Source organism: Lissotriton vulgaris, chromosome 8 (genome assembly GCF_964263255.1).
Source record: "Lissotriton vulgaris chromosome 8, aLisVul1.2, whole genome shotgun sequence".
Taxonomy (NCBI): Eukaryota; Metazoa; Chordata; class Amphibia; order Caudata; family Salamandridae; genus Lissotriton; species Lissotriton vulgaris.
The window spans coordinates 845265871-845285224 of record NC_141696.1 but is presented as its reverse complement, the minus strand read 5'-3'; the positions used below and the strand labels follow the sequence as shown (position 1 = coordinate 845285224).

Below are 19354 nucleotides of genomic sequence, written 5' to 3'. Positions count from 1 at the left end.
CCCTCATACCATGGGAACAGAAGAAATTGATTTATCGTGACCTATGTGCTTTGATTATAGGGAACTTTTGACCGAATTTAGGCTGTAAAGGTTCAACTGTATATAACATGAGAATGTGTTCATGTCACACCACCTTTACCCAGTCCCCCACCTACCCAATCACCCCCATTTTTCTATAAACTTTCCTTTTTTCCTCTTTTCACTGAGAGCACTGTAAATATCAAAAGGTATTGAAAGTAAGCATGGGCGGAAAATTTGTTCCGCTCGCGGATTTTGCGGCTTTTCGGTAAATTCGCAATCCGCGAGATTCGCGAATTTCCCGCAAAATCCGTGAGCGGAACGGATTGGGTCAAAAGTTCAAGCTGACTTTTGTAACTCTTTTAGAATGGCGCCGGCAAGCTGCCAGAGCCATTCTAAAACAGTTACAAAAGTCAGCTTCAACAGGAAGCTCTAATAGATAAAGTAAAGCAGGTGCTGCTCAAATTCAGTTACACAATCATTAATTGCCCCAAACTTGGGGTGATTAATGATTGTGTAACTTAATTGGACCTTCAACTGGAGCACCTGCTTTACTTTATCTATTAGTGCTTCCTGTTGAAGCTATTTCTAGCTATTTTAGAATGGCGCTGGCAGCTTGCCGGCGCCATTCTAACTGGGGCTGAGGGCAGAAGGGCACAAAAGTGGGACAGAGGGCAGAAGGGGACAAAAGGTGAGTGGGGCAGAGGGCAGAAGGGCACAGAAACTAGTGGTACAGAGGGCAGTTGGGCATAAAAAACGAAATGGTGGCAGTGATTAACCAGGCAAAAAAAAAACCCACGAAAACGCAAAGCGCCTCGCGAACACCCGCGAACACGCAAGGCGCCTCGCGAACACCCGCGAGCACCCGCGAACACGCAAAAATTAAAAAATCCGCAAATTTGCACGAATTCGTGAATTTTGCGGATTGCGAATTCGCAAATCCGCAAATTCGCGGATTGCAAATTCGCGAAATTCACCGATGCTTAATTGAAAGTAGACCTGTATTAATGCTTTGATTAACAAAAGTATAGATCGTATTTTTTATTTAGAATAACGCAATGAGGCTTTGAAAGGTGATATATGATCATAATGGATTCTCTGAATTGCAAGAACATTGTGTAACATTTTTTCTATATTTGGTAATTAAAAATGTTGAATGGATTAGTTCAAAAAGAACTTTTCGTTGGTGAATCATTAATGTAAATTGAATATATGAGGGACTACCTTGACCATTTATCTCGTAACTGTGTCAGCTAGGGTCACTAGTTGTATGCAAGTATTGTTTCCTAAAAGTAAGTCAGACGGGGAGTCGCCTCTATGACCTTCACTGAACATCTCTTCTATACGAATTGATACTTTAAGCAGAATAAAAGCCATTCTTTTACAAAAAACTGTGCCACTGACCTCGTCCAAAAAGACGTATGATCTGCAAGTTGCAAGGTCCTCTGCAGAGATACATGCCCAATTATCAACAAACTGCCCCATACATTTCTCAGAAATGTTAGGTCGTATCTTAAACATGTCTGATACCAGTGGTATTATACATGTATTTAAGACGATTTTTTTGGAACTGTTAGCACCATTTGAAGCAGTCCTAGCCATTTTTCCAAACTTTGTGCAATCTGTGTTCGGGGGCCTGCCTCTCATTTTGGGACTCGTAGCAGGAATTCTATTTTTTTTCCTTCTGCTCTGATATGGCAAGTCCAGTCACCAGCGATACCCAGGTTACCATGGAAAATGTGTTCCTGGCAATGCAGTATCATGACCGAATTACACAGATTCTTGGCTTGGCTCATTTGAGAGATCTGAATACCACATGGTTCCTTTCGTTCAGACCAATCTGGCAAGATTGCATCTTACTTGTTTTACGATGTCTGCTTTATGGAGAGGAATGCGTGTTAGATGTCTGTCTAACACTTCCATCAGCACTGCCAACGGGTGTTGACGCTTTGCTTGGTTTGGTAACGGCTCATACATTGTGTTGTCCCCAACGGCTACCAATCCTGATGACAGCATTCATTGAGATCTCACCAGCAATTCCAGCTGAGGGTGGGATACGTGGACCAACAGGCACACAGGTACCATCTACTTCGAGCATTGCTAACGCGGCTGACGCTGATGGGGATGCATCTCATCTGTGTACAATTGATATACTTAATGAAGTGGTCCAACTTTCACCTACTGTGGTAGACGATTTCTTTGCCAGCTTAGAAGATTTAATTTTTTCTCCTGACAACGAGAATAACTTTTGAAATTAGCACACAGCATTCTCTGAACTCTGAATTCGACCTTCGCTTTTCAAAACAAAACTTCTAACTTTGGAAATCTATTTTTTTCTCTCCGATGTCATTTTTCCCAAAAATTTACTTTTTTTTCAGTGGGCACAAAGTAATCTGCTTAAAGTAGAACTATTCTTAGAGAACAAGAATTCTTTGAATTGCTTCCAAGAGACAATATTTTGCCTTGTCCTTAAATCAAAACAGTTTATATATTCTGCTATGAAATAGTCTCGACCTTTCCTTCTGTATTTAAGAGCCATTTTCCTGAAATGTCATTTAATGATTCATTCAGTAGCATTGCCAATGTCAAACTATATGCTTTAAAAGTGACCATTGCCTTTACATATGCGTACAGTACAAATGCTCATTTTCGTGTGCAACCATTTTAGGTGCATTTTATGTATTTTGGGTGGGGTTGTAAACACATGCTTTAGATATGTTTTAAATGCTTATAATTTAGTAATGTTGAACATGTTAAAGTGGAGTGGGTGTTGTATAGCATTTTAGGACCCTAGTGTAATTTTCACGATTCATGCCCTTATAAAGGTATAAATCACCTTGTCCTTATATAGACATAGAAATCATAACCATATTTAGACTTAGCCCATGCAGTCCAAATACGGCATGGCTACTTCCACTGGTTACGAAAATCCACAATGATTTCTTGGAAAAACTCGCCTTCAGCAGTCAGGAACTTCCCCTTGCTTGCATATCGATTTGTCCAAGAACTCATGGAGTTTTCAAAGAACTGCGAGTCTTTGATGACATTATTATGTCCAACCTTACGTCAAACTCGGCACCTTCAAGGTATAAATATGCCCACAATTGCCCTAGCAAACACAAGGTGGATTGGAAAAGTTCGACTATCTACTTGCCCGACACAACTCGGTGCAGCAATTGCCGAGGGAAGCCGACCCTCCAGCAGACGCACTAAGAGAGACGCTGTCTTTTCTCTTGAAATCCAGCTCCAGTATCTCCAAGCTCCCCTTGCGGGGTGTTGGGAAATCGAGTCCTGAGAGAGAGATACCAGACCTCCTTCATTTTAAACCAAGGTACGGAGCTGATTAGACCCTAAGAGAAATCTTGGCTAGATTCTTGGCAAAAGAATACTAAACATATGCTACACCTCATACTAGACTTAGGTTAGGTACATTGGGATAGGTGTATTTTAGAAGCAGCAGTTGAGTACTTTTAGTATTTATTATTTATGTATATTCAATAGAGACCTAGTCGACCTAAGCCCGATGTCAATTCTATAGTATATATTATTCCAATGTGCAGAGCCTATTGGGAATATAGGAACTACACTACAGGAGGGCCCTGCTCACAGTATGTCATGAGTGCTGGGCACAAGTGAAATTATTAGCATAAGAAAACTAACAGGTGTCGCACACACAATATTATCACTGGTTGCACAAAGGCAGTACAATAAACTTCTACGAGATACAGAACACCAAAATGGTGGGGAAAATCTCTAAGTGCAGGATCAAGAAATAGGGTATGACTCCGCCTATTGTGGGATGAAAATGGCCGCAGTAGTAGTAATATTGACTTGCTGGATGAAAACACGCACAAAATGGCATGTAATCCTGGTAAGGAAACAACTATTTTGTAGGACCTGATGATGTGTACTCCAAAATTTGGGTCAAACACAGGGGAGCATCCCAGTAGTGGAGCTGGTGAAGCAATAAAAAGGTAGGCAACCCCATACAAACGACCGAGGGGAGAAACTTAACCCTCGCCTTCGGGTGAAAATGTGCACACGTGAGGGCATGAAAAACACATGAGGAAAGCCCAAGATGTGACAAAGAACCTAAAAATGGACGGACAGGTCTGTGACAGGAATGTCTATGCAGACCGCCGAGCCGGACACCTCATGTTGCTCTGGGGGAAGGGCGCTGGTCGGTAAGGTTTATTTTTGCCAGGTTGAAATGGCAGTTTAAACTGCACACATAGGCTCAAATGGCCAGCCCTAGATATGTTTAAAGGGGCTACTTGAGTGGGTGGCCCAACCAGTGCTGCAGGCCAAGGAGTATCAATTAATTTACAGGCTCTGGGTACATGTTGTACCACTTTACTAGGGACTTATCAGTAATTTAAATATATCAACTGGGGATAAGCCAATGTCACCATGTTTTGGGAATGAGCACATTTACTTTACCACTGGTCAGCAGTGTAAAAGTGCATAGAGTCTTAATGCAGCAAAAGTGAGATCCACAAAACAAATGGAGGAGGAAAGAAAAAGGTTTGCGGGAAGGTCATCCTTAGAGTGACAGGTCTAACATACCACTGCACACTTTGCTCTTGAACTCATGACCTTCCCTTTCTCTGCATAAATCTAACTTTCAAAATTTTAAGGAACTTAAAAGGTGAATTAATAAATGTTAATTCTAGAAAAGGAGAGGGGGTCATTGATCTCGTACACCTCTGCATAACCTACTTCAAGCTTGAATGTTAATATGCCTTTACAAAGGCTGCTAGAGTACAGTTGTGCCCTCACATAAGCAGCCAGACTACTAGTATATATTTACATGTTCTAGTGTAGAATTCTGCCCTTAGAAAAGTTCAATAATGATGTGCCTTTACTCGGGCTGCTCGATTACTATTGTGGCTCCAAGTGAGCTGCTGGAGCATTGTTTTGCCCTCAAATTGGCAATTTGAGTACCTTGTACTTTAGCAGGGACTGCTAGAGCACAGTGTGCTTTGGTGCGTGCTGTTGAATTTCTGCTTAAACTCAAGTGGATCTGTTTTAGTACTACTGTGTCTTCATGCAGGGGGCTAGAATTGCATTGCACATGTACCTGGAGTCCTAGAGTACTGTAGAGTACTGCTGCATCCTCATACATGTTATTAGAGCATCATTGGATGGCAAATAATTTGCGCATGTTCATGGTATTTGCTGTTGCTATATCATTGTACTAGAAAGAAACAGGCCCTACTTTGAAGCCACTGGCACAAGTTTACATTCTTTAACAACACATATTACTAGATTCCTGGCTATGTTAACACTTCTGGCTTTCAATAATTCAACATTTTCTAGAGCAGAATACAAAGATTGCTGTTTTTGGATTGGATGCAAGAGTCTAGATGTGTTTTTTGTATCTGTGTTAACGTACTATATCAGAGCTAGGCCAAGGGTGATGGGGCAGTCATCATGCTGGTTTAAAATTGTATGGAAATACATCTGCATTCATGTAGTCATTCATAGCTCTGAAAGATCTCAGCAGCACTTTTTCAGGCAGTTATCATGATACTTTGTGGTGTCGTTTGATGAAACAGTTTGAGTTTCTGGTATGACTTATCTGGGGGAAGTGTTTTATTTTCATGTGTGTAGACTAAAGTAGTGCTTCTATTTCTATGGGATATCTGCTCATAGCTTGTAGTGAAGCAAAAGGAGTGGAAGAATTTTTATAAAGTGCTAATCCTTGGATGCGAGAGAAAGTGGATTCTATGTGACCTAGGAGGGAATTGGTTGTTTGTATCATGTTGCTATGATTGTGTAGTCACACATCCTTGAGTGAAGTGAATGAGAGATGCATCTACTATGTGCTATGGAACCAAACAAAAATTAAGCATGCTCAATAATGGTAAACCTGCTTGGAATCAATGAATCAATAATGCAGATAGTCACACTAACTACCATGAACATGAGAAATAAAAGCCCACTGAAACATGTCCAAAGTCAATATAAACATCACCCGTAAAGTACCTACCTATAATACAAAGAGTCACACCAAAGGACTGTAAGAAGCAACCAAAGCCCATATATTATGCCCATCTGGGCATGCCTTAAAGAGGAATGTTTGCCTGGAATTAGTGAGTCAGTTATCACCAAGTGACTGGAAAATTGTAAATAAATAATGGATACTTGTTTTAAGATGCAGATTTGGATTACTGGACTTGTTGAAGCTTCATAGAGAAAAGTAGTAGTCCTTTGACTCCGCAGGCATGTCATTTTGTTCCTTTTAGGATGGAGATGGGCAGCCCAGCTGAGGAAAAAAATAGTTTGCTAACTCCTACTTCTACTCTGTGCAGACATGAAAGACTGTGGCATCTGCCCTTGTTTACCCAGGGCTCTAAGGGCTGAATCAACATTCATACAGGTGAGATGTAGATGTGGAAAAGAACTGGAAGTTGACTGCTCCAGTGTATGACCTTGTGTTCCTGGTGCATTTTTATCCACACTTTGCAAATTCCTGTTTCACTGAACAGGAATGTGACCTTTGTTTTGCATTTAGTTAATCATAGGAAATGTATTCATTTGGAGCTTCACAAAAATACTATACACACACTGCATCAGTAGAACAGGATTGCCCAAGTACAAAAGAACATCAAGGTTAATTATTCACTTAAAAAATAAGGTTTCAGCATTTGTTTTCAATTGATCACTCTTTTGAAGAGACAACCATGGGCACTGTCCACTCAATTATTTACAGAAAACGGCCATATGTACTAAGGATTTTAATGGTCACAAGTGCTTCAATTTGGTGTTTGTGTTAGTTAAAATTCTTTTTTCACATTTACTAATCTCATTTTAGAAGTTAAAAAACTTCCCTCCTCGTTTTACCACTCCTGCAGGTCCTCCTGGTCCTTATTAGCCGTGTTCTTCTGGTGTTCATGGTGTTCCTGGTACTCCTGGACTTCCTAATGTAGGAGAGCTGCTTACTATGGTTACCCCCACTTTTTGCTGGTGTTTCACTGTTTTTCAACTTTAGTCTGGTTGGGGCCCTGCTAACCAGGACCCCAGCCTAGCTGCTTTCTCTCTAAAATGATTGCATGTACTTTAGATACACTCCAGTTCGGTTACTGGGGTACCCTTGTGAGTCCCTAGTATATGGTACCACAGGTACTAAGGGCATAGGTACCCCGGAGGCCTACCAGGGGCAGAAGCATGTATTATGCCACCCCGTGGAAGCCTTCCAAAATTACACCACGGGACTGCTACTGCAGCCTGGATAAGGTGGTGCATTCACCCCTTACTAAGATATAGGTTACCTATATCTACCTTTAATCACTGACACATATAAGCCTATCAGTCACTTTGGCAGGCCTTACCAATCCTGAAGGCAGAGTACTTGGTTTTGTGTGAGAGGGTGCCCATGCATGAGCTGGACCCCTCTGCTGCTTTCAAATCTATTCTCTGAGGCTGTTCTGTGTTGCAGGCAGACCATATATTCTTAAGTGCATCATAACCTTGCGGTAAATGCTAACTTTGAATGATTGCATGGAAACATGTTGTGTTTGGTGTCAAACACCTTGGAATCCTATACGCCCCACCAGTCCTGGCATTGGGGGTAGAATTCCATCCTTCTAGAGGGAGAGGCATGCACACACTGGTCTAAACGGTAATAGTTTAAAAGAGCCCTGGCATCACAAAATGGATGCTGCAGCCACAGACACAAGTCTGGCCTCTTGCTAATGACCGAAACTCTGGCAGGGGAGGCCTGGACAATAGGTTTCCTGTCACAGGGAGGAGTAACCACCTCCCAGACAGGCTTTAGTGTATTAGGGCTGGGTGGGTGCACTCCATGAGTGCTTTGAAAGTCTGCACTGGGGGCACATTTGGTGTCCCTGTGCATAGCCCAGTTCAAACAGGTTGCAGGGGCTACCAGCCCCTGCTCTGGCATGAAACTGGACAAGGAAATGGGTGTAACCACCCCTCTTTCCAGACCCTCCCATAGGTGGGTCCCGAGAGTATGTCCAATCCCATTTCTTAGTATAATTAAGTGACCCCTAGCAACAGGGCTTTAGATTACACCTGGAACGAAACTCTGAAACTGAATCCTGGAACTTCGACGCTCTACTAAAGACTAGAGGACGGAAGAATCTCCCTTGGGGTCAAGGAGGGACTCCCCTCCTCAAGCAGGCACCAACAAAGCATTTGCTGGTCTGCATCTCCGAAGCTCCCGCTGGACTCTGAAGTATTTGCAGTCCAGGAAGAAGACTTCCAGACTTCCAAAGGTCGACCCGAGTCCCCAGCAAAACTGAGACCCGCAGCCCTCACGAGTGATGTGGAACCCAAACACCTGGACACTGTGCACATTTGCTAGTGCATTGACTTCTCGATCTTTCCTGAAGTTATGCTTTGGGTTACTTGTAGCCCAAGCCGGGAGCACCAGCTGCACTGAAGATTGTGTGTTCTGTGAGCCCACTTCTTGCATTTCAGCTTGTGGCTCATTTGCGATCACCGGTCCGTCAACTGGTGGGTCACCACAAAGCCATTTTCATTTTCCTTGGGCTTTTCTAGTTGCTACAGATGTGACCTGACTTCCTACCAAGTGGTGAGACCCTCGGACCTTGCTGGTCCACATCGAAGCATTTCTTTGATTCCTGTGTGGGTTGCTGTTGCCAAGGCTTATTGGGTCCAATCTGGAAACCAACACCACAGCAGTCAACATCCTTTGTGGGACAGTTCCATTCCAGATCCTGGATGTCATCAACACCTCCTGGTCCTCTTGGCTGAAGAGTCAAGCTTCACCTGCCTCATAAAGGGACTAGAGGGATGTGTTTAGAATAAATACATATATTTTATATATATACCTGGTGTGGTTCTCCTTTCATTTGGTCATTCTTGAGATTATAGACTGATAAAACAAGCTGCTTTACATTCCTCCAAGACTTACTTTGAAGGCTGCTCTCCACAGCTACCACTAGGATAGCTTTCTATTACGGTTGTCTTTAACCTACCATCAATAAGGGTGGTTTGGACTAGTGCAAGGTGCCCACTAGAATAGTGGACAGCATATGCCAGGCCAACTTCTCACACCTAATACTACTTTTGATGATGTTCATAGTCTTACTGGTGATGCTGTCCTCCTGAAGGTAAACGTATTGGCAATCGTGGTCCATTCTTTTCTTCCTCCTGGTCTTCCTGGCCTTCTTTGCCTGGCCTTACGCCCTGTGGTTCTTTTCCTCCTCTCCAATTGTTCTACACCTCTGAACTTCACCTTGTTTGTTCTCCTTCTCACATTCCTACCTTCCAGCTCTATTTTGACAGTTAGTGGTTCTAAGGAGGGGACTGCACATTGTGTTTTTAGCCTTTCTCCAAGTCTGCCTTTTTAATACCACTTTGGTGGTTCACCCCAAAGTCTACCAATTTCTCATTTCCCTGCACTCTTTTCCACAGTGTGCCATTTTAACAGTTTTTTACTGGTTTGCCCATTCTTCAGCAAGTCTGACCACTTTACCTCCTCCTGCCACTTCTCCCAGTCCCAACATTTGTCCCGAGTCTACCTGCTGTGTAACTAGTTTATCCATCCTCCCCGAGTCTATCGGCTTTATCCTCAGCCTGTCTGTTTCTCTTCATCTGCTCATTCTCCCCCGAGTCTGCCCACTTTGTTTTTAGCCTGTCAGCTTTCTCTCACTGTCTACTTTCCCACAAAAAGTCAATTCTCCAACAAGACAGCCAAAGGTGTTGTTAGAAATGTCAGAGTGGGGGTGCTGCCATTAATGTTATATCACTGAAGTCATAGGGATTGTGGAAAATACAAGCATCACACAAAAAAACTAAAGTATTGCAAATATGCCATGCCCAATTCGGAGCATGGTAAGGTTATGGTTTATAGCCTGTGGTGCATTTTGGATCACTGGTGAGGTAGCACACTGTCATTTACAACACCACATTTTGTGTTGAAATGGCCGTCAAATGTGCATCTTTATGGTAAGTACAGTGGTTCAGGGTGGCCTAAGTAGGTCCAGTGACACAAGGTAAAGTGTTATTTAGTCAATTGAACAAATCAGTTCTGGGAGCAAGATTCAAAAGGCAACAGATAAATATTTATTCATAGTATGCATATTCATAGTTACAGGTGCTCACATAAGTGACAAGGGTGCGTAATGTGACTATACACGATATATCACACAAAACAGACATCGAAATCCAGGGCAGTATGTACAAGTGGAAGGATTTTCAACAGGGGGTCAACAGCGTTTCGATATTGAAATATGCGAATAGTTAATTGACAGACATTTAAATATTGTTCTGATTTGGAAAATAAAACGGACATCCTACAGTTGTACCTTTCACTTCCTGTGCCCCAGAAAGATTGTCAACCAGGTCACATTTACATAATCATCTAGTTTTGCAGTCAGAGAAATATGAGTAAACATCAGTTTCCAAATAAGCAGGTATTTGTCAGAAGACTTAGCCTTACCCCCTTCCATGCGGCCGCGATTCCCCTGGTGTGCTGTAAACAACACGAACAGGGGCGGGCCGTGACGAACCCCAGCCGTCATCAGCACACGAGCATCGTAGTGCATGACGGCTGGGGTTCGTCATCAGCATGGAAGGGGTTAATGAACACCTTTTGTCCTTGAACTCGCAGCAAATGGAGTAACAACAAAATCTAAAGGCATCTTTATTGCTCATTCACTTTCTGACCTCCTACATGGCTATTTCGAGGTTGCAGCAGCACAACGTGCAACCCTACCACCAGTGACTATGAAGACAGCACACTTTCCCAACTGCCTGTCCACTTTTGCTCTGTCTATCTATCCTGCCCCAAAGTGCCCTTAAGATACTGCACAGCAGTTCTTTCCTTGCAGAGGCCGTTTGGACTCTACAGTCTGCCATGGAACAAATAACAAAATAAAACAATAACCAGGGAATAATCAAAGAACAGATGTGCGGCCTGTGGGTGTGAAGAGAAGCAAACAGTGAGATCACCAGGATTGTCATTAAATGGATGGGACTTTACAAATGTCTATTTCCTGTAGATACCTTCAAATGCTCAACTTACTAGCCTCCTAATGACCTTGACATATGGGATATATTTAAGAACTTCACTGGCATTGCTTTCTAGGGTCATATGTACAAGAGATGCCAGAGTGCGGAGCTGCGAGCAAATTGGCAGCTCTGAACTCTGACATTTCCAAAATGCAAGGATGCACAGTATTTATAAAGATACAGAGCACACCTGTGTTTCCCCTCAACTGGTGTTAACTTAGTTGCCTAGCACCAACACAGGCACCTGCAGGGAACAATTGTTTATTGTCAGGAAGGTGTCCCTTCCTGGATATAAACAATCCATAATGGCGATTTGTTATTTTCAAGTGTGCTGTAGAAAGCAGCACCTACAGAAGTAGCAAATTGACATTGTTTAATGACTGTTCATGTGCAGGCAGGGACATCTTACTGCACTAAAACAATCTTTAATGGATTTTTGCTCTTTCTATGAGGAGAAGTTAAAGCATTTCTTCTTTAGTGTCGTTCTAATGCCTGTTCTTGTATGACGTTAGTTTTTGGAGCTGCCACAGATTTACACCTACTTCACAGCAACACACACTGCATGCCCCTTTCATGCTAAGTGATGCATGTAAAGGGGCCTTATATACAAAGTGACACAAAGCCACAAAAAGTGGCTTAACGCCACTTTGTAAATATGGAGAAGGGCATAACGCCACCAGAACATCACTAAAAGTGATGTTCTGGTGGCGATATCCCCTTGTAAATATGCCCCCCTGGAGTCCAGCAGTAGTACTGAGTATAAAGCAGTAATTTTGAATTGCAACTGTGGACTTTTAGGTTACTGGTCTATTTTAATATAAAATGATATGTTCGCATTTACTATAATACCTTATGCCCTGTGGTGTTCATTAAAAGGTTGGAGCTTGTGCTCACTTTAAACGTATATAGGCACATTCAGTTCACGTATATATTATGGGGCATATTTATAATTGGTTGTTGCCACCATAATGTCACTTTTATTGACGTTCTGGTGGCGTTATGCCCTTATCCATATTTATAAAACAATGTTAAACCACTTTTTGTTGCTTAACACTGCCTTGTAAATAAGGCTCCTTTACACACATGACTTAGCGAAAAAGGGACATGCAATGAGTGTTTCTGTGAGCTTCCACCGCAACACCCATTCCTTTTTTGTGCCGCCCTAGATTTACAAGGAGGTGGAAATCTGTGGCAGTGCCAAAAACTAACGCCATGCAAGAACAGGCGCTAGAATGGCGCATGAGGAGAAAGGCTTTTATTTTTCCATGGTTTTGCTTTTGCTTTTTATATGTGTGCTGCATTCGGCAGCCCACAGAGAGTGAGCAAAAAGCCATCAATGGTTGTTTATGTGCAGGAAGTTGTCCCTTTCTGCACATAAACAATTATTAAATAATGACGATTTGCTACTTCTATGTGTGCTGCATCCTGCAGCGCACATAGAAGTAACACATCACCATCATTGATTGTTTATGCACAAAAAGAGACACTTTCCTGCACATAAACAATCATTCCCTGCAATGCAAGCACCCTTACACTTTGGTGCAAGAGTGCCTGCTGTGGCACTGGGCAGCTAATTTTAGTACCAGCGCTTGTGAAAACACAGGGGTGCGCCGTATTGTTAGAAATATGGCGCATCTCTGCGTTTGGGAAATATCGGGCGCTTCCAAATGTGGTGCAGCTCCGCGTTCCTACATTTCTTTGTACATATGCCCCAGGTTTCTACTGTTTCCCTGCAAATGTTAGCATACTTGACCTTAAGGCTGAAATCCCTCTGCGGAAAACCTTCAATGTTACAGTCTCTTAAGTTTGTCATAAAACAAGGGGGCATATTACCAAGGAATAATGATATTTATCGCAAAATGCGCTCAGCGCATTTTTTTTATTGCTGCCTATCGCTGGATATGTTAGCGGAGAAAACATGCTATTAGCAACGTTTTTCTACATTGTGCTAAAATATCCAGCGATAGCGGTGAAATGCGTGAATATCGCTGAGAATACAGTGATATTCACGCATTAGCGACAAAATGCTCTTAGCCATGTTATCCACATCCCATTGGATAACATGGCTAAGAACTGGTCTGAGCAGGTGTTAGTATTTGGAGATATTCACGCTTAGCGCGAATATTTCCATCGCTACGCCTGCCTTGCTAATAGGCGATAGCGATATTAGCGACTGCTTTCATTCGCTAGCTGGTTCGGTACGCCCACTTTGCATGTCATTAGCGATAAACATCACTGACAGGCAAAGGGGGCCCCAGACCGCTCGCTATCGCCTAAAAGCTGTCGCTAACATCAGTTAGCGACAGCTTGCTAATAGGGCAATAGAATTATCGCCCCTTAGCGTCCGAAAACGGCTGCTAAAGCGGCGATAATTGCCTATTGCCCTGCTTGATAATATGCTCCTCGGTTCTTATGGTAAAAATAGAAGTTCAAAACCAAAACACAACCAATCGTGTGTCTACATCATAAATGGATTCGGTTTGGGTAAACAGTGAGCAGACTCAGGAGAAAACAAACTATCTCTTGGGAAAATAGGGAGACTGAGAGGACGTGATTTGGCCCATCGGAAAGGGGGCATACCCAGGGTGGAGAAATGCTGTTATTCAGAAACGGGAAGGGCGAATAAGCTTCACTTGTTACTTTTGCTTTATAATCTACATATGCCCATCCTAAAAGATGTATCCCCTTTCGCTGTTTTGTCAATAGTTCTCCTTTCTGACAATATTGATTCGAAATCATTTATAAAGTAAATAGCTATGTTGGATTTACTTCGGCAGAAACGAAAGCTTCGTACCTTAGAGGCAAGGAATCCATCTCTGTATTGGAGCAGCAGCCTGGGATACTGCAGGTCCTCGGAAGAGCTCATGATGTCCGTGACACGCTCGCACGTGTCTGATCGTTCTATGTATCGAGTAAATCTTTAATAACTCATGGGCGAGGTCTTCGGGCAGAAAGCTCACGTTACACCTTTAATACTCGGTGATTGGACCACGCCCTTTCGTTTTATTTGAACTAACAGAGCGAGTTTGTTCAATAAATGATATTGAACATTCTTACACAACTTAGAACTCAAACTATAATTATTCTAACTGATGCTCATTGAGCCGTTTACGAAATTGTAAAAATGTAATCCCAGGCACGATCGTAATATGCAACACGCGCATCACTCAGTCAACACAGCCTACTGACCCGTTCTGACAGGACGGTGCAGCTCGCTCACAGCTCATTGTGTAATTTGCCCTTCAGCACAGAGTACGACTAGTAAAAGCGTGAGCCACTGTGTGGTTTTATCACGGAATGGCCTTTACATGCCTGTGTGTCTAGATAGTTCATTTCAGGACAAAAATCTAACTCATAACAAACTGCACAATGTACATATTCTAAGTAGATTAGGTAAAGTACAGCCATAACAAAAGTCAATTTTTTTCTTGAATTAAGTGTTGCTTATTACTGCTTATTACTAAGGCCTCTACAAAAAAGCCTACATCGAATAATAGTGCAACTTGAGTCATTAATTAATTTACTTTCTCCTTGATTCAGTGCCCATTTAAACGCAAGGAGGTGGATTTGATAATTAGCCTGTTGTCGTGTCAGAATACCTCTGATTGAAGGAGTTATGAATGTTAGAACTGGGGATCTCTGGTTGGCTAAGGCTTGCGTCAAAGCCAGGCAGAGACCACCACTCCAGTCAGGGAAAGGGAGTTACACCCCAAAGATAACCCTTGCTCACCCCCTTGGTAGCTTGGCACGAGCAGTTAGGCTTATCTCGGTGGCGATGTGTAAAGCATTTGCACAACACACACAGTAACAACACACTAGGCACACCACAAAAAGAATACCACACAAGGTTATATATAAAAATAGCCTTTGTATTATAATAAAACACATCAGCTAGTAATCACACAATATACATTGTGCTAACTGGCACGGGCAATATTTACAGGGGATTATTTACACATGACAGGGCCACCTGGGCCACTGTCAAAATTAGAACTTGGTAAAAAATAGTAAAAGTAAGAATATATATGAACTTAGAACACAGCCAGTTTTCACTGGCAGACACTATACTCAGCGTCAACTGAAACATAAATCATAACATGTACAGTATCACATAGGAAGAGAACTCCATTCTGCTCCAACCTTATAAGTCTAAATATAGTAGACCACAACTTCTAAACATAACTTGCATTAGGAAATAAACTTATTAGCACAAACTGCAGTAGGGAATAAATCAAACCTAGACCAAGTAGAAAAAAATAAAACATAAGACAATAGGTAAAACCTAATAATCATAAACACACATCTAGAAGTATAAATGAAGGTGCATAAAACATACTATAAACATTACATTTCCTAGCACCTATAAAAATGACATTAGGAACTTGCGCCCTACAAACCCAATAGTCCCCAGGGCTAACTGGCCATCTCTAAGGTGCTCAAATGCCCTCTGTCCAAAGTCAGGGCGTGCTGCCAATGCAGCGACAGTCACGGGGAGGCACTTGGTGATCAAACATGCCCGTAGAAGAGCATTGAACACACCTCGGGAAGCACTTTTGAAGCATAATAACAAACCTAAACAGATATGCCTACCCGCGGTCACGTCTTATGATCCCCTATCTGCCAAGATAAGACAAGTCATCAGGAGAAATTGGTCTATTTTGGACACTCCTACCAACAAGATGCCAGCCCCGTGCTTTGCGTTTAAGAGGGCAACGAACCTCCGTGACAAACTGGTCCATACTCGCGGTTTAAGCAGTACCACACAGGTTAGCACCATCCCTGCAGGACACTATCCCTGTGGGAATTGTTCAGTGTGTCGATTGACCGAGGCAACAAAAGAAATCAGGTTGCGCAATGGCAGAATTTGGTACCTCAACAAATTCAGCAATTGCAACACGACGCACTTGATTTATAGGCTAACATGTAGTTGTGGGTTGCACTACATTGGGCTTACAACCCGCAAGGTTAAGGTCCGTATTCAGGAACACCTAAGCACAGTCAGAGCCAAAAAATTGACAACAAGACTGGTACAACACTTTATCGAGAAGGGGCATGATCAGGGAGACCTGAAGTGGACAGTTCTTGAGAAGGTGGTAGGAGAGACAGACAATCTGGAAATGATTCTGGCCAGGAAGGGAGCGAAGTGGATCTATTCTGAGAAGGCGGACCAAGAGGGCCTCAATGAAAATATTGAGTGGAACAAAATCAGTAAGCGCTGATTGGTCATAGGTGTAATTTATCAATGAGGTAGAAACACCAATCCTCTTGTAAACCTGTTGTATGCCAAGTGTGCCGCTACAATATACACTCTAGCCTGTAGATCTTCTGTATTTACAATGATGACTGTAGTCAACTCCGAAAAACATCATAGAAAGTATCACACCATCTTGTAAAATGGGGCGCCTCGATGGGATATCATCTCTGCATTGTTTAACACCTCCTAGATGCTGTCTCTAATCTGATTAAACACAAGTTAGGGGGTGCAGACCAATACTAAGCACAATCATATGTGAGCAAACGTTACGGACAGCATTATATCTGTCAGTTGCATCTTGTGGGTTACTGGCCACTAATACTACTACTTAGCCACAGGGTGCGCCGGAATAAAAGATCTTGTCCGCAATATATAAACATCCTTCCAGCACCTTTTACGGGTTGTTCCCACTATGATTATAAATAACTCCGAAAATTGTGAATTACAAAACTTTTGGGAGCATACGTCCTTGGTAACATTGGACAGTTTAGGTGCACTGACTGTGCTTTTGGCCACCACCACTCTAAGATGGCCGCCGTACGTTACGTGGGGGGCATGGCCTCCCGCTGAACGCTATGTCCGGTCCTTGCTACCGGCACAATCCGAGGATTGTCGGAAGCGCCGGAGGGACGCGGCTTGAGTAAGGATAATGGGGGAAGTTATGGGAGCATTGTGGCTTTTAAATACGCATTGAGATAGTGTGTGTGATACCAGGGCATCGCAATTTTAGCAGAACGTGTGAACGTAATTAAAAAGGGCATCAGTTACTGTCCACTACGGGCTTTTAATCCGGAAGGCATGGCTGAGTTGTGAAGTGTGTGAAACTCTGTAACCATGCACTTAACAATTTTACAGGTGCCCGCTCGTGACAACATCGGGCACCTGTTCTGATGGGCATTAATGCCAGAACGCTAAGCTTCAGAGTGTGGGAGGCATGACAGTGGTGCGCAGAGCACGAATTTCAAAGGGGATTCCTTGTAACATCATGTACTGATTTTTTACATAGATTGGCTCGAGATTGGTCGAGACGGTTGCGGACACGTGATCATTTGACACGAAGTCCAGACGCCTGCTGGTATGCAAAGACTTGGCAGGCTCAAGGTAATACATGTTTGTGTGCCATTTGAGTGTCTGCTAATTGGGCGCCCACAATGCCCTATGTGATTGGTACTACTCAACATCTGGTGCGCTCCACTTTTATTCATTGTTTGCACAGGTGCTTCAACTAAGTGAAGGCTGAGAATAGTGACCCCATATTTCACCCTGACGAAATTGCTCACACAGGAGCAATGAAACATGTCGGTCCATTTCCAAATCGTGTATAATGATAACATTTAACCATTTTTAATGAGAAGTTTTGCAGCACGGAATAAAGTTCACACAGCCAGCACAACTTCTCTGATTTTATATAATTTTATTTTTCATTTTTTGGTGGGGGTTTTTTGGTGTATGTTTATACACTAATATACACAGGAGTACTTATTTATGTACACTGTTTGTTTTGGTTTTTCTATTCTCACTTATTACACTGTCATGCTTTGCTGTGTTTTGTTCTTCACATACAGAGAGAGTTGCCTATGATGAAAAGTGGGTATAGCGGCAATCACTAGTCGGGAACCCCCTCGAGTGTTACGTCCGTGAGGTACTCTCTCTGTTTTCTCACACTTTCATTTGTGCACTATGTGGGGGTGACCTGTGCAACCTTTCTTTGGTTTAAACATTGTGACCTTGGGATAGAATGTGCAAATTGCAGTAAGGGTATTAATAAAGTTTAATAGAACCCTGATGTCCCATATAGTCAACCTATTGATGTTGGAGGACTAGGTGGGGCTTTTTTGTAACAGAGTATTGAGTGGGGGGCTGCCCTATCGTCCTATTCCCCCTATACCCCTTGAGAGTGATGTCAAAAGAACTGCACCAGTGTGCCGCTTGTGGAGGCCCGCTGCATTTCCAACGTTTAGTAATTATTCTTTTTGCCGTGATTAGCCCAAGTTCACAAAACCTATAGGGAACCCTTGTCTGTGTTGTCCTTTTGTAGAGGCCCAAGATGCACGCTTCCCATGTGTGTTGTAGCTCCCCACCTACACTGTCCACTAGGGAGGCTGTCACTGCACGCCAATAGGTTCGCAGAAAGGGGCATGACCAGAGCATGTGCAAAAGATCTGCAGCTGCAAGCGCACATTTCGGGCATGCAGACGTCATGATTTTGAAATATCGATTAATCTTGTTGGGGGACAAATATGCACGGTGTATAATATAAAACTGGATGTGTCTGAAGCGGGAGTTGCACGGGATGGTCGTGGCGCCAGCCAGCACCACTGCCCACTCCTTGTCCGTAAACTCCCGTCCCCTGTCCTCCGTCCACTTGTCTCATAAAGGCTGGGAAGAAAACTGTGTATGGGTAAGAAGTGCCTGCGCAAGCCAGTGTATCACATGGGAGCCAATCCCCATTACGTGCAAATATTGCACCAGCAAATGAGTCGGCAGCTCTCCGGAGAGGTCTCCCCAAGCCTGTGTCAGAGTGCGTATGAGTGCTGCATGTAGGAGAAACTGTCCTGCTGGGAGGCCTGGGTCAGCAACAAGGGTCTCAAAGGGGACCAGCACCCCCTCCGCATACAAATCTCCCACAGTATCCACCAGTCGAAGCTATTACCTATGCCGATGACACCCAGATCATCCTTACCCTTGATAAAAACTCTTCATCATCCGAAGAACTGCTTGACGGCTGTCATGAATTGGATGAATCTTAACCATCTAAAATGTAACAGCCAAAAGACTGAAATCATGAGTTTTGGGAAAAGAAACCTCTTTGCTCCTAGTTTGTGGTGGCCTGAAAACATGGTTCCACCGCCGAATACTGCAGACACTGCACGTAACTTAGGGATCAAGTTCGATCATTCCCTATCATTTCACAGCCAATCGCTAACAGTGGCTGGCATGTGCTTCCATGCAATACAAATCTTGAGGAAGTTTTTGGACCTATTACCCTTAAATGCAAGAAAAACAGTTGCCGTGGCCTTAATTCTTTCTAGATTAGACTACTGCAACAGCCTGTATGCAGGAGCAAATAAACTGATG

The 19354-nt window shown here is 43.0% G+C and overlaps 1 protein-coding gene across 2 annotated transcripts in view; it reads right to left on the bottom strand.

Moving 5' to 3' along the window:
- Positions 1–13964, bottom strand: part of LOC147698087 (acetylserotonin O-methyltransferase-like) — an 828469-nt gene extending 814505 nt beyond the window's left edge. The window contains exon 1 of one of the 2 annotated variants that reach the window (XM_086934762.1): positions 13817–13964. In XM_086934762.1, coding sequence (XP_086790888.1) covers positions 13817–13888 — 72 coding nt within the window. In that variant the 5' untranslated portion in view covers positions 13889–13964. The remainder of the gene's footprint in view (positions 1–13816) is intronic. The other variant, XM_086934763.1, reaches the window with a different exon arrangement.
- Positions 13965–19354: the final 5390 nt, after the last annotated feature.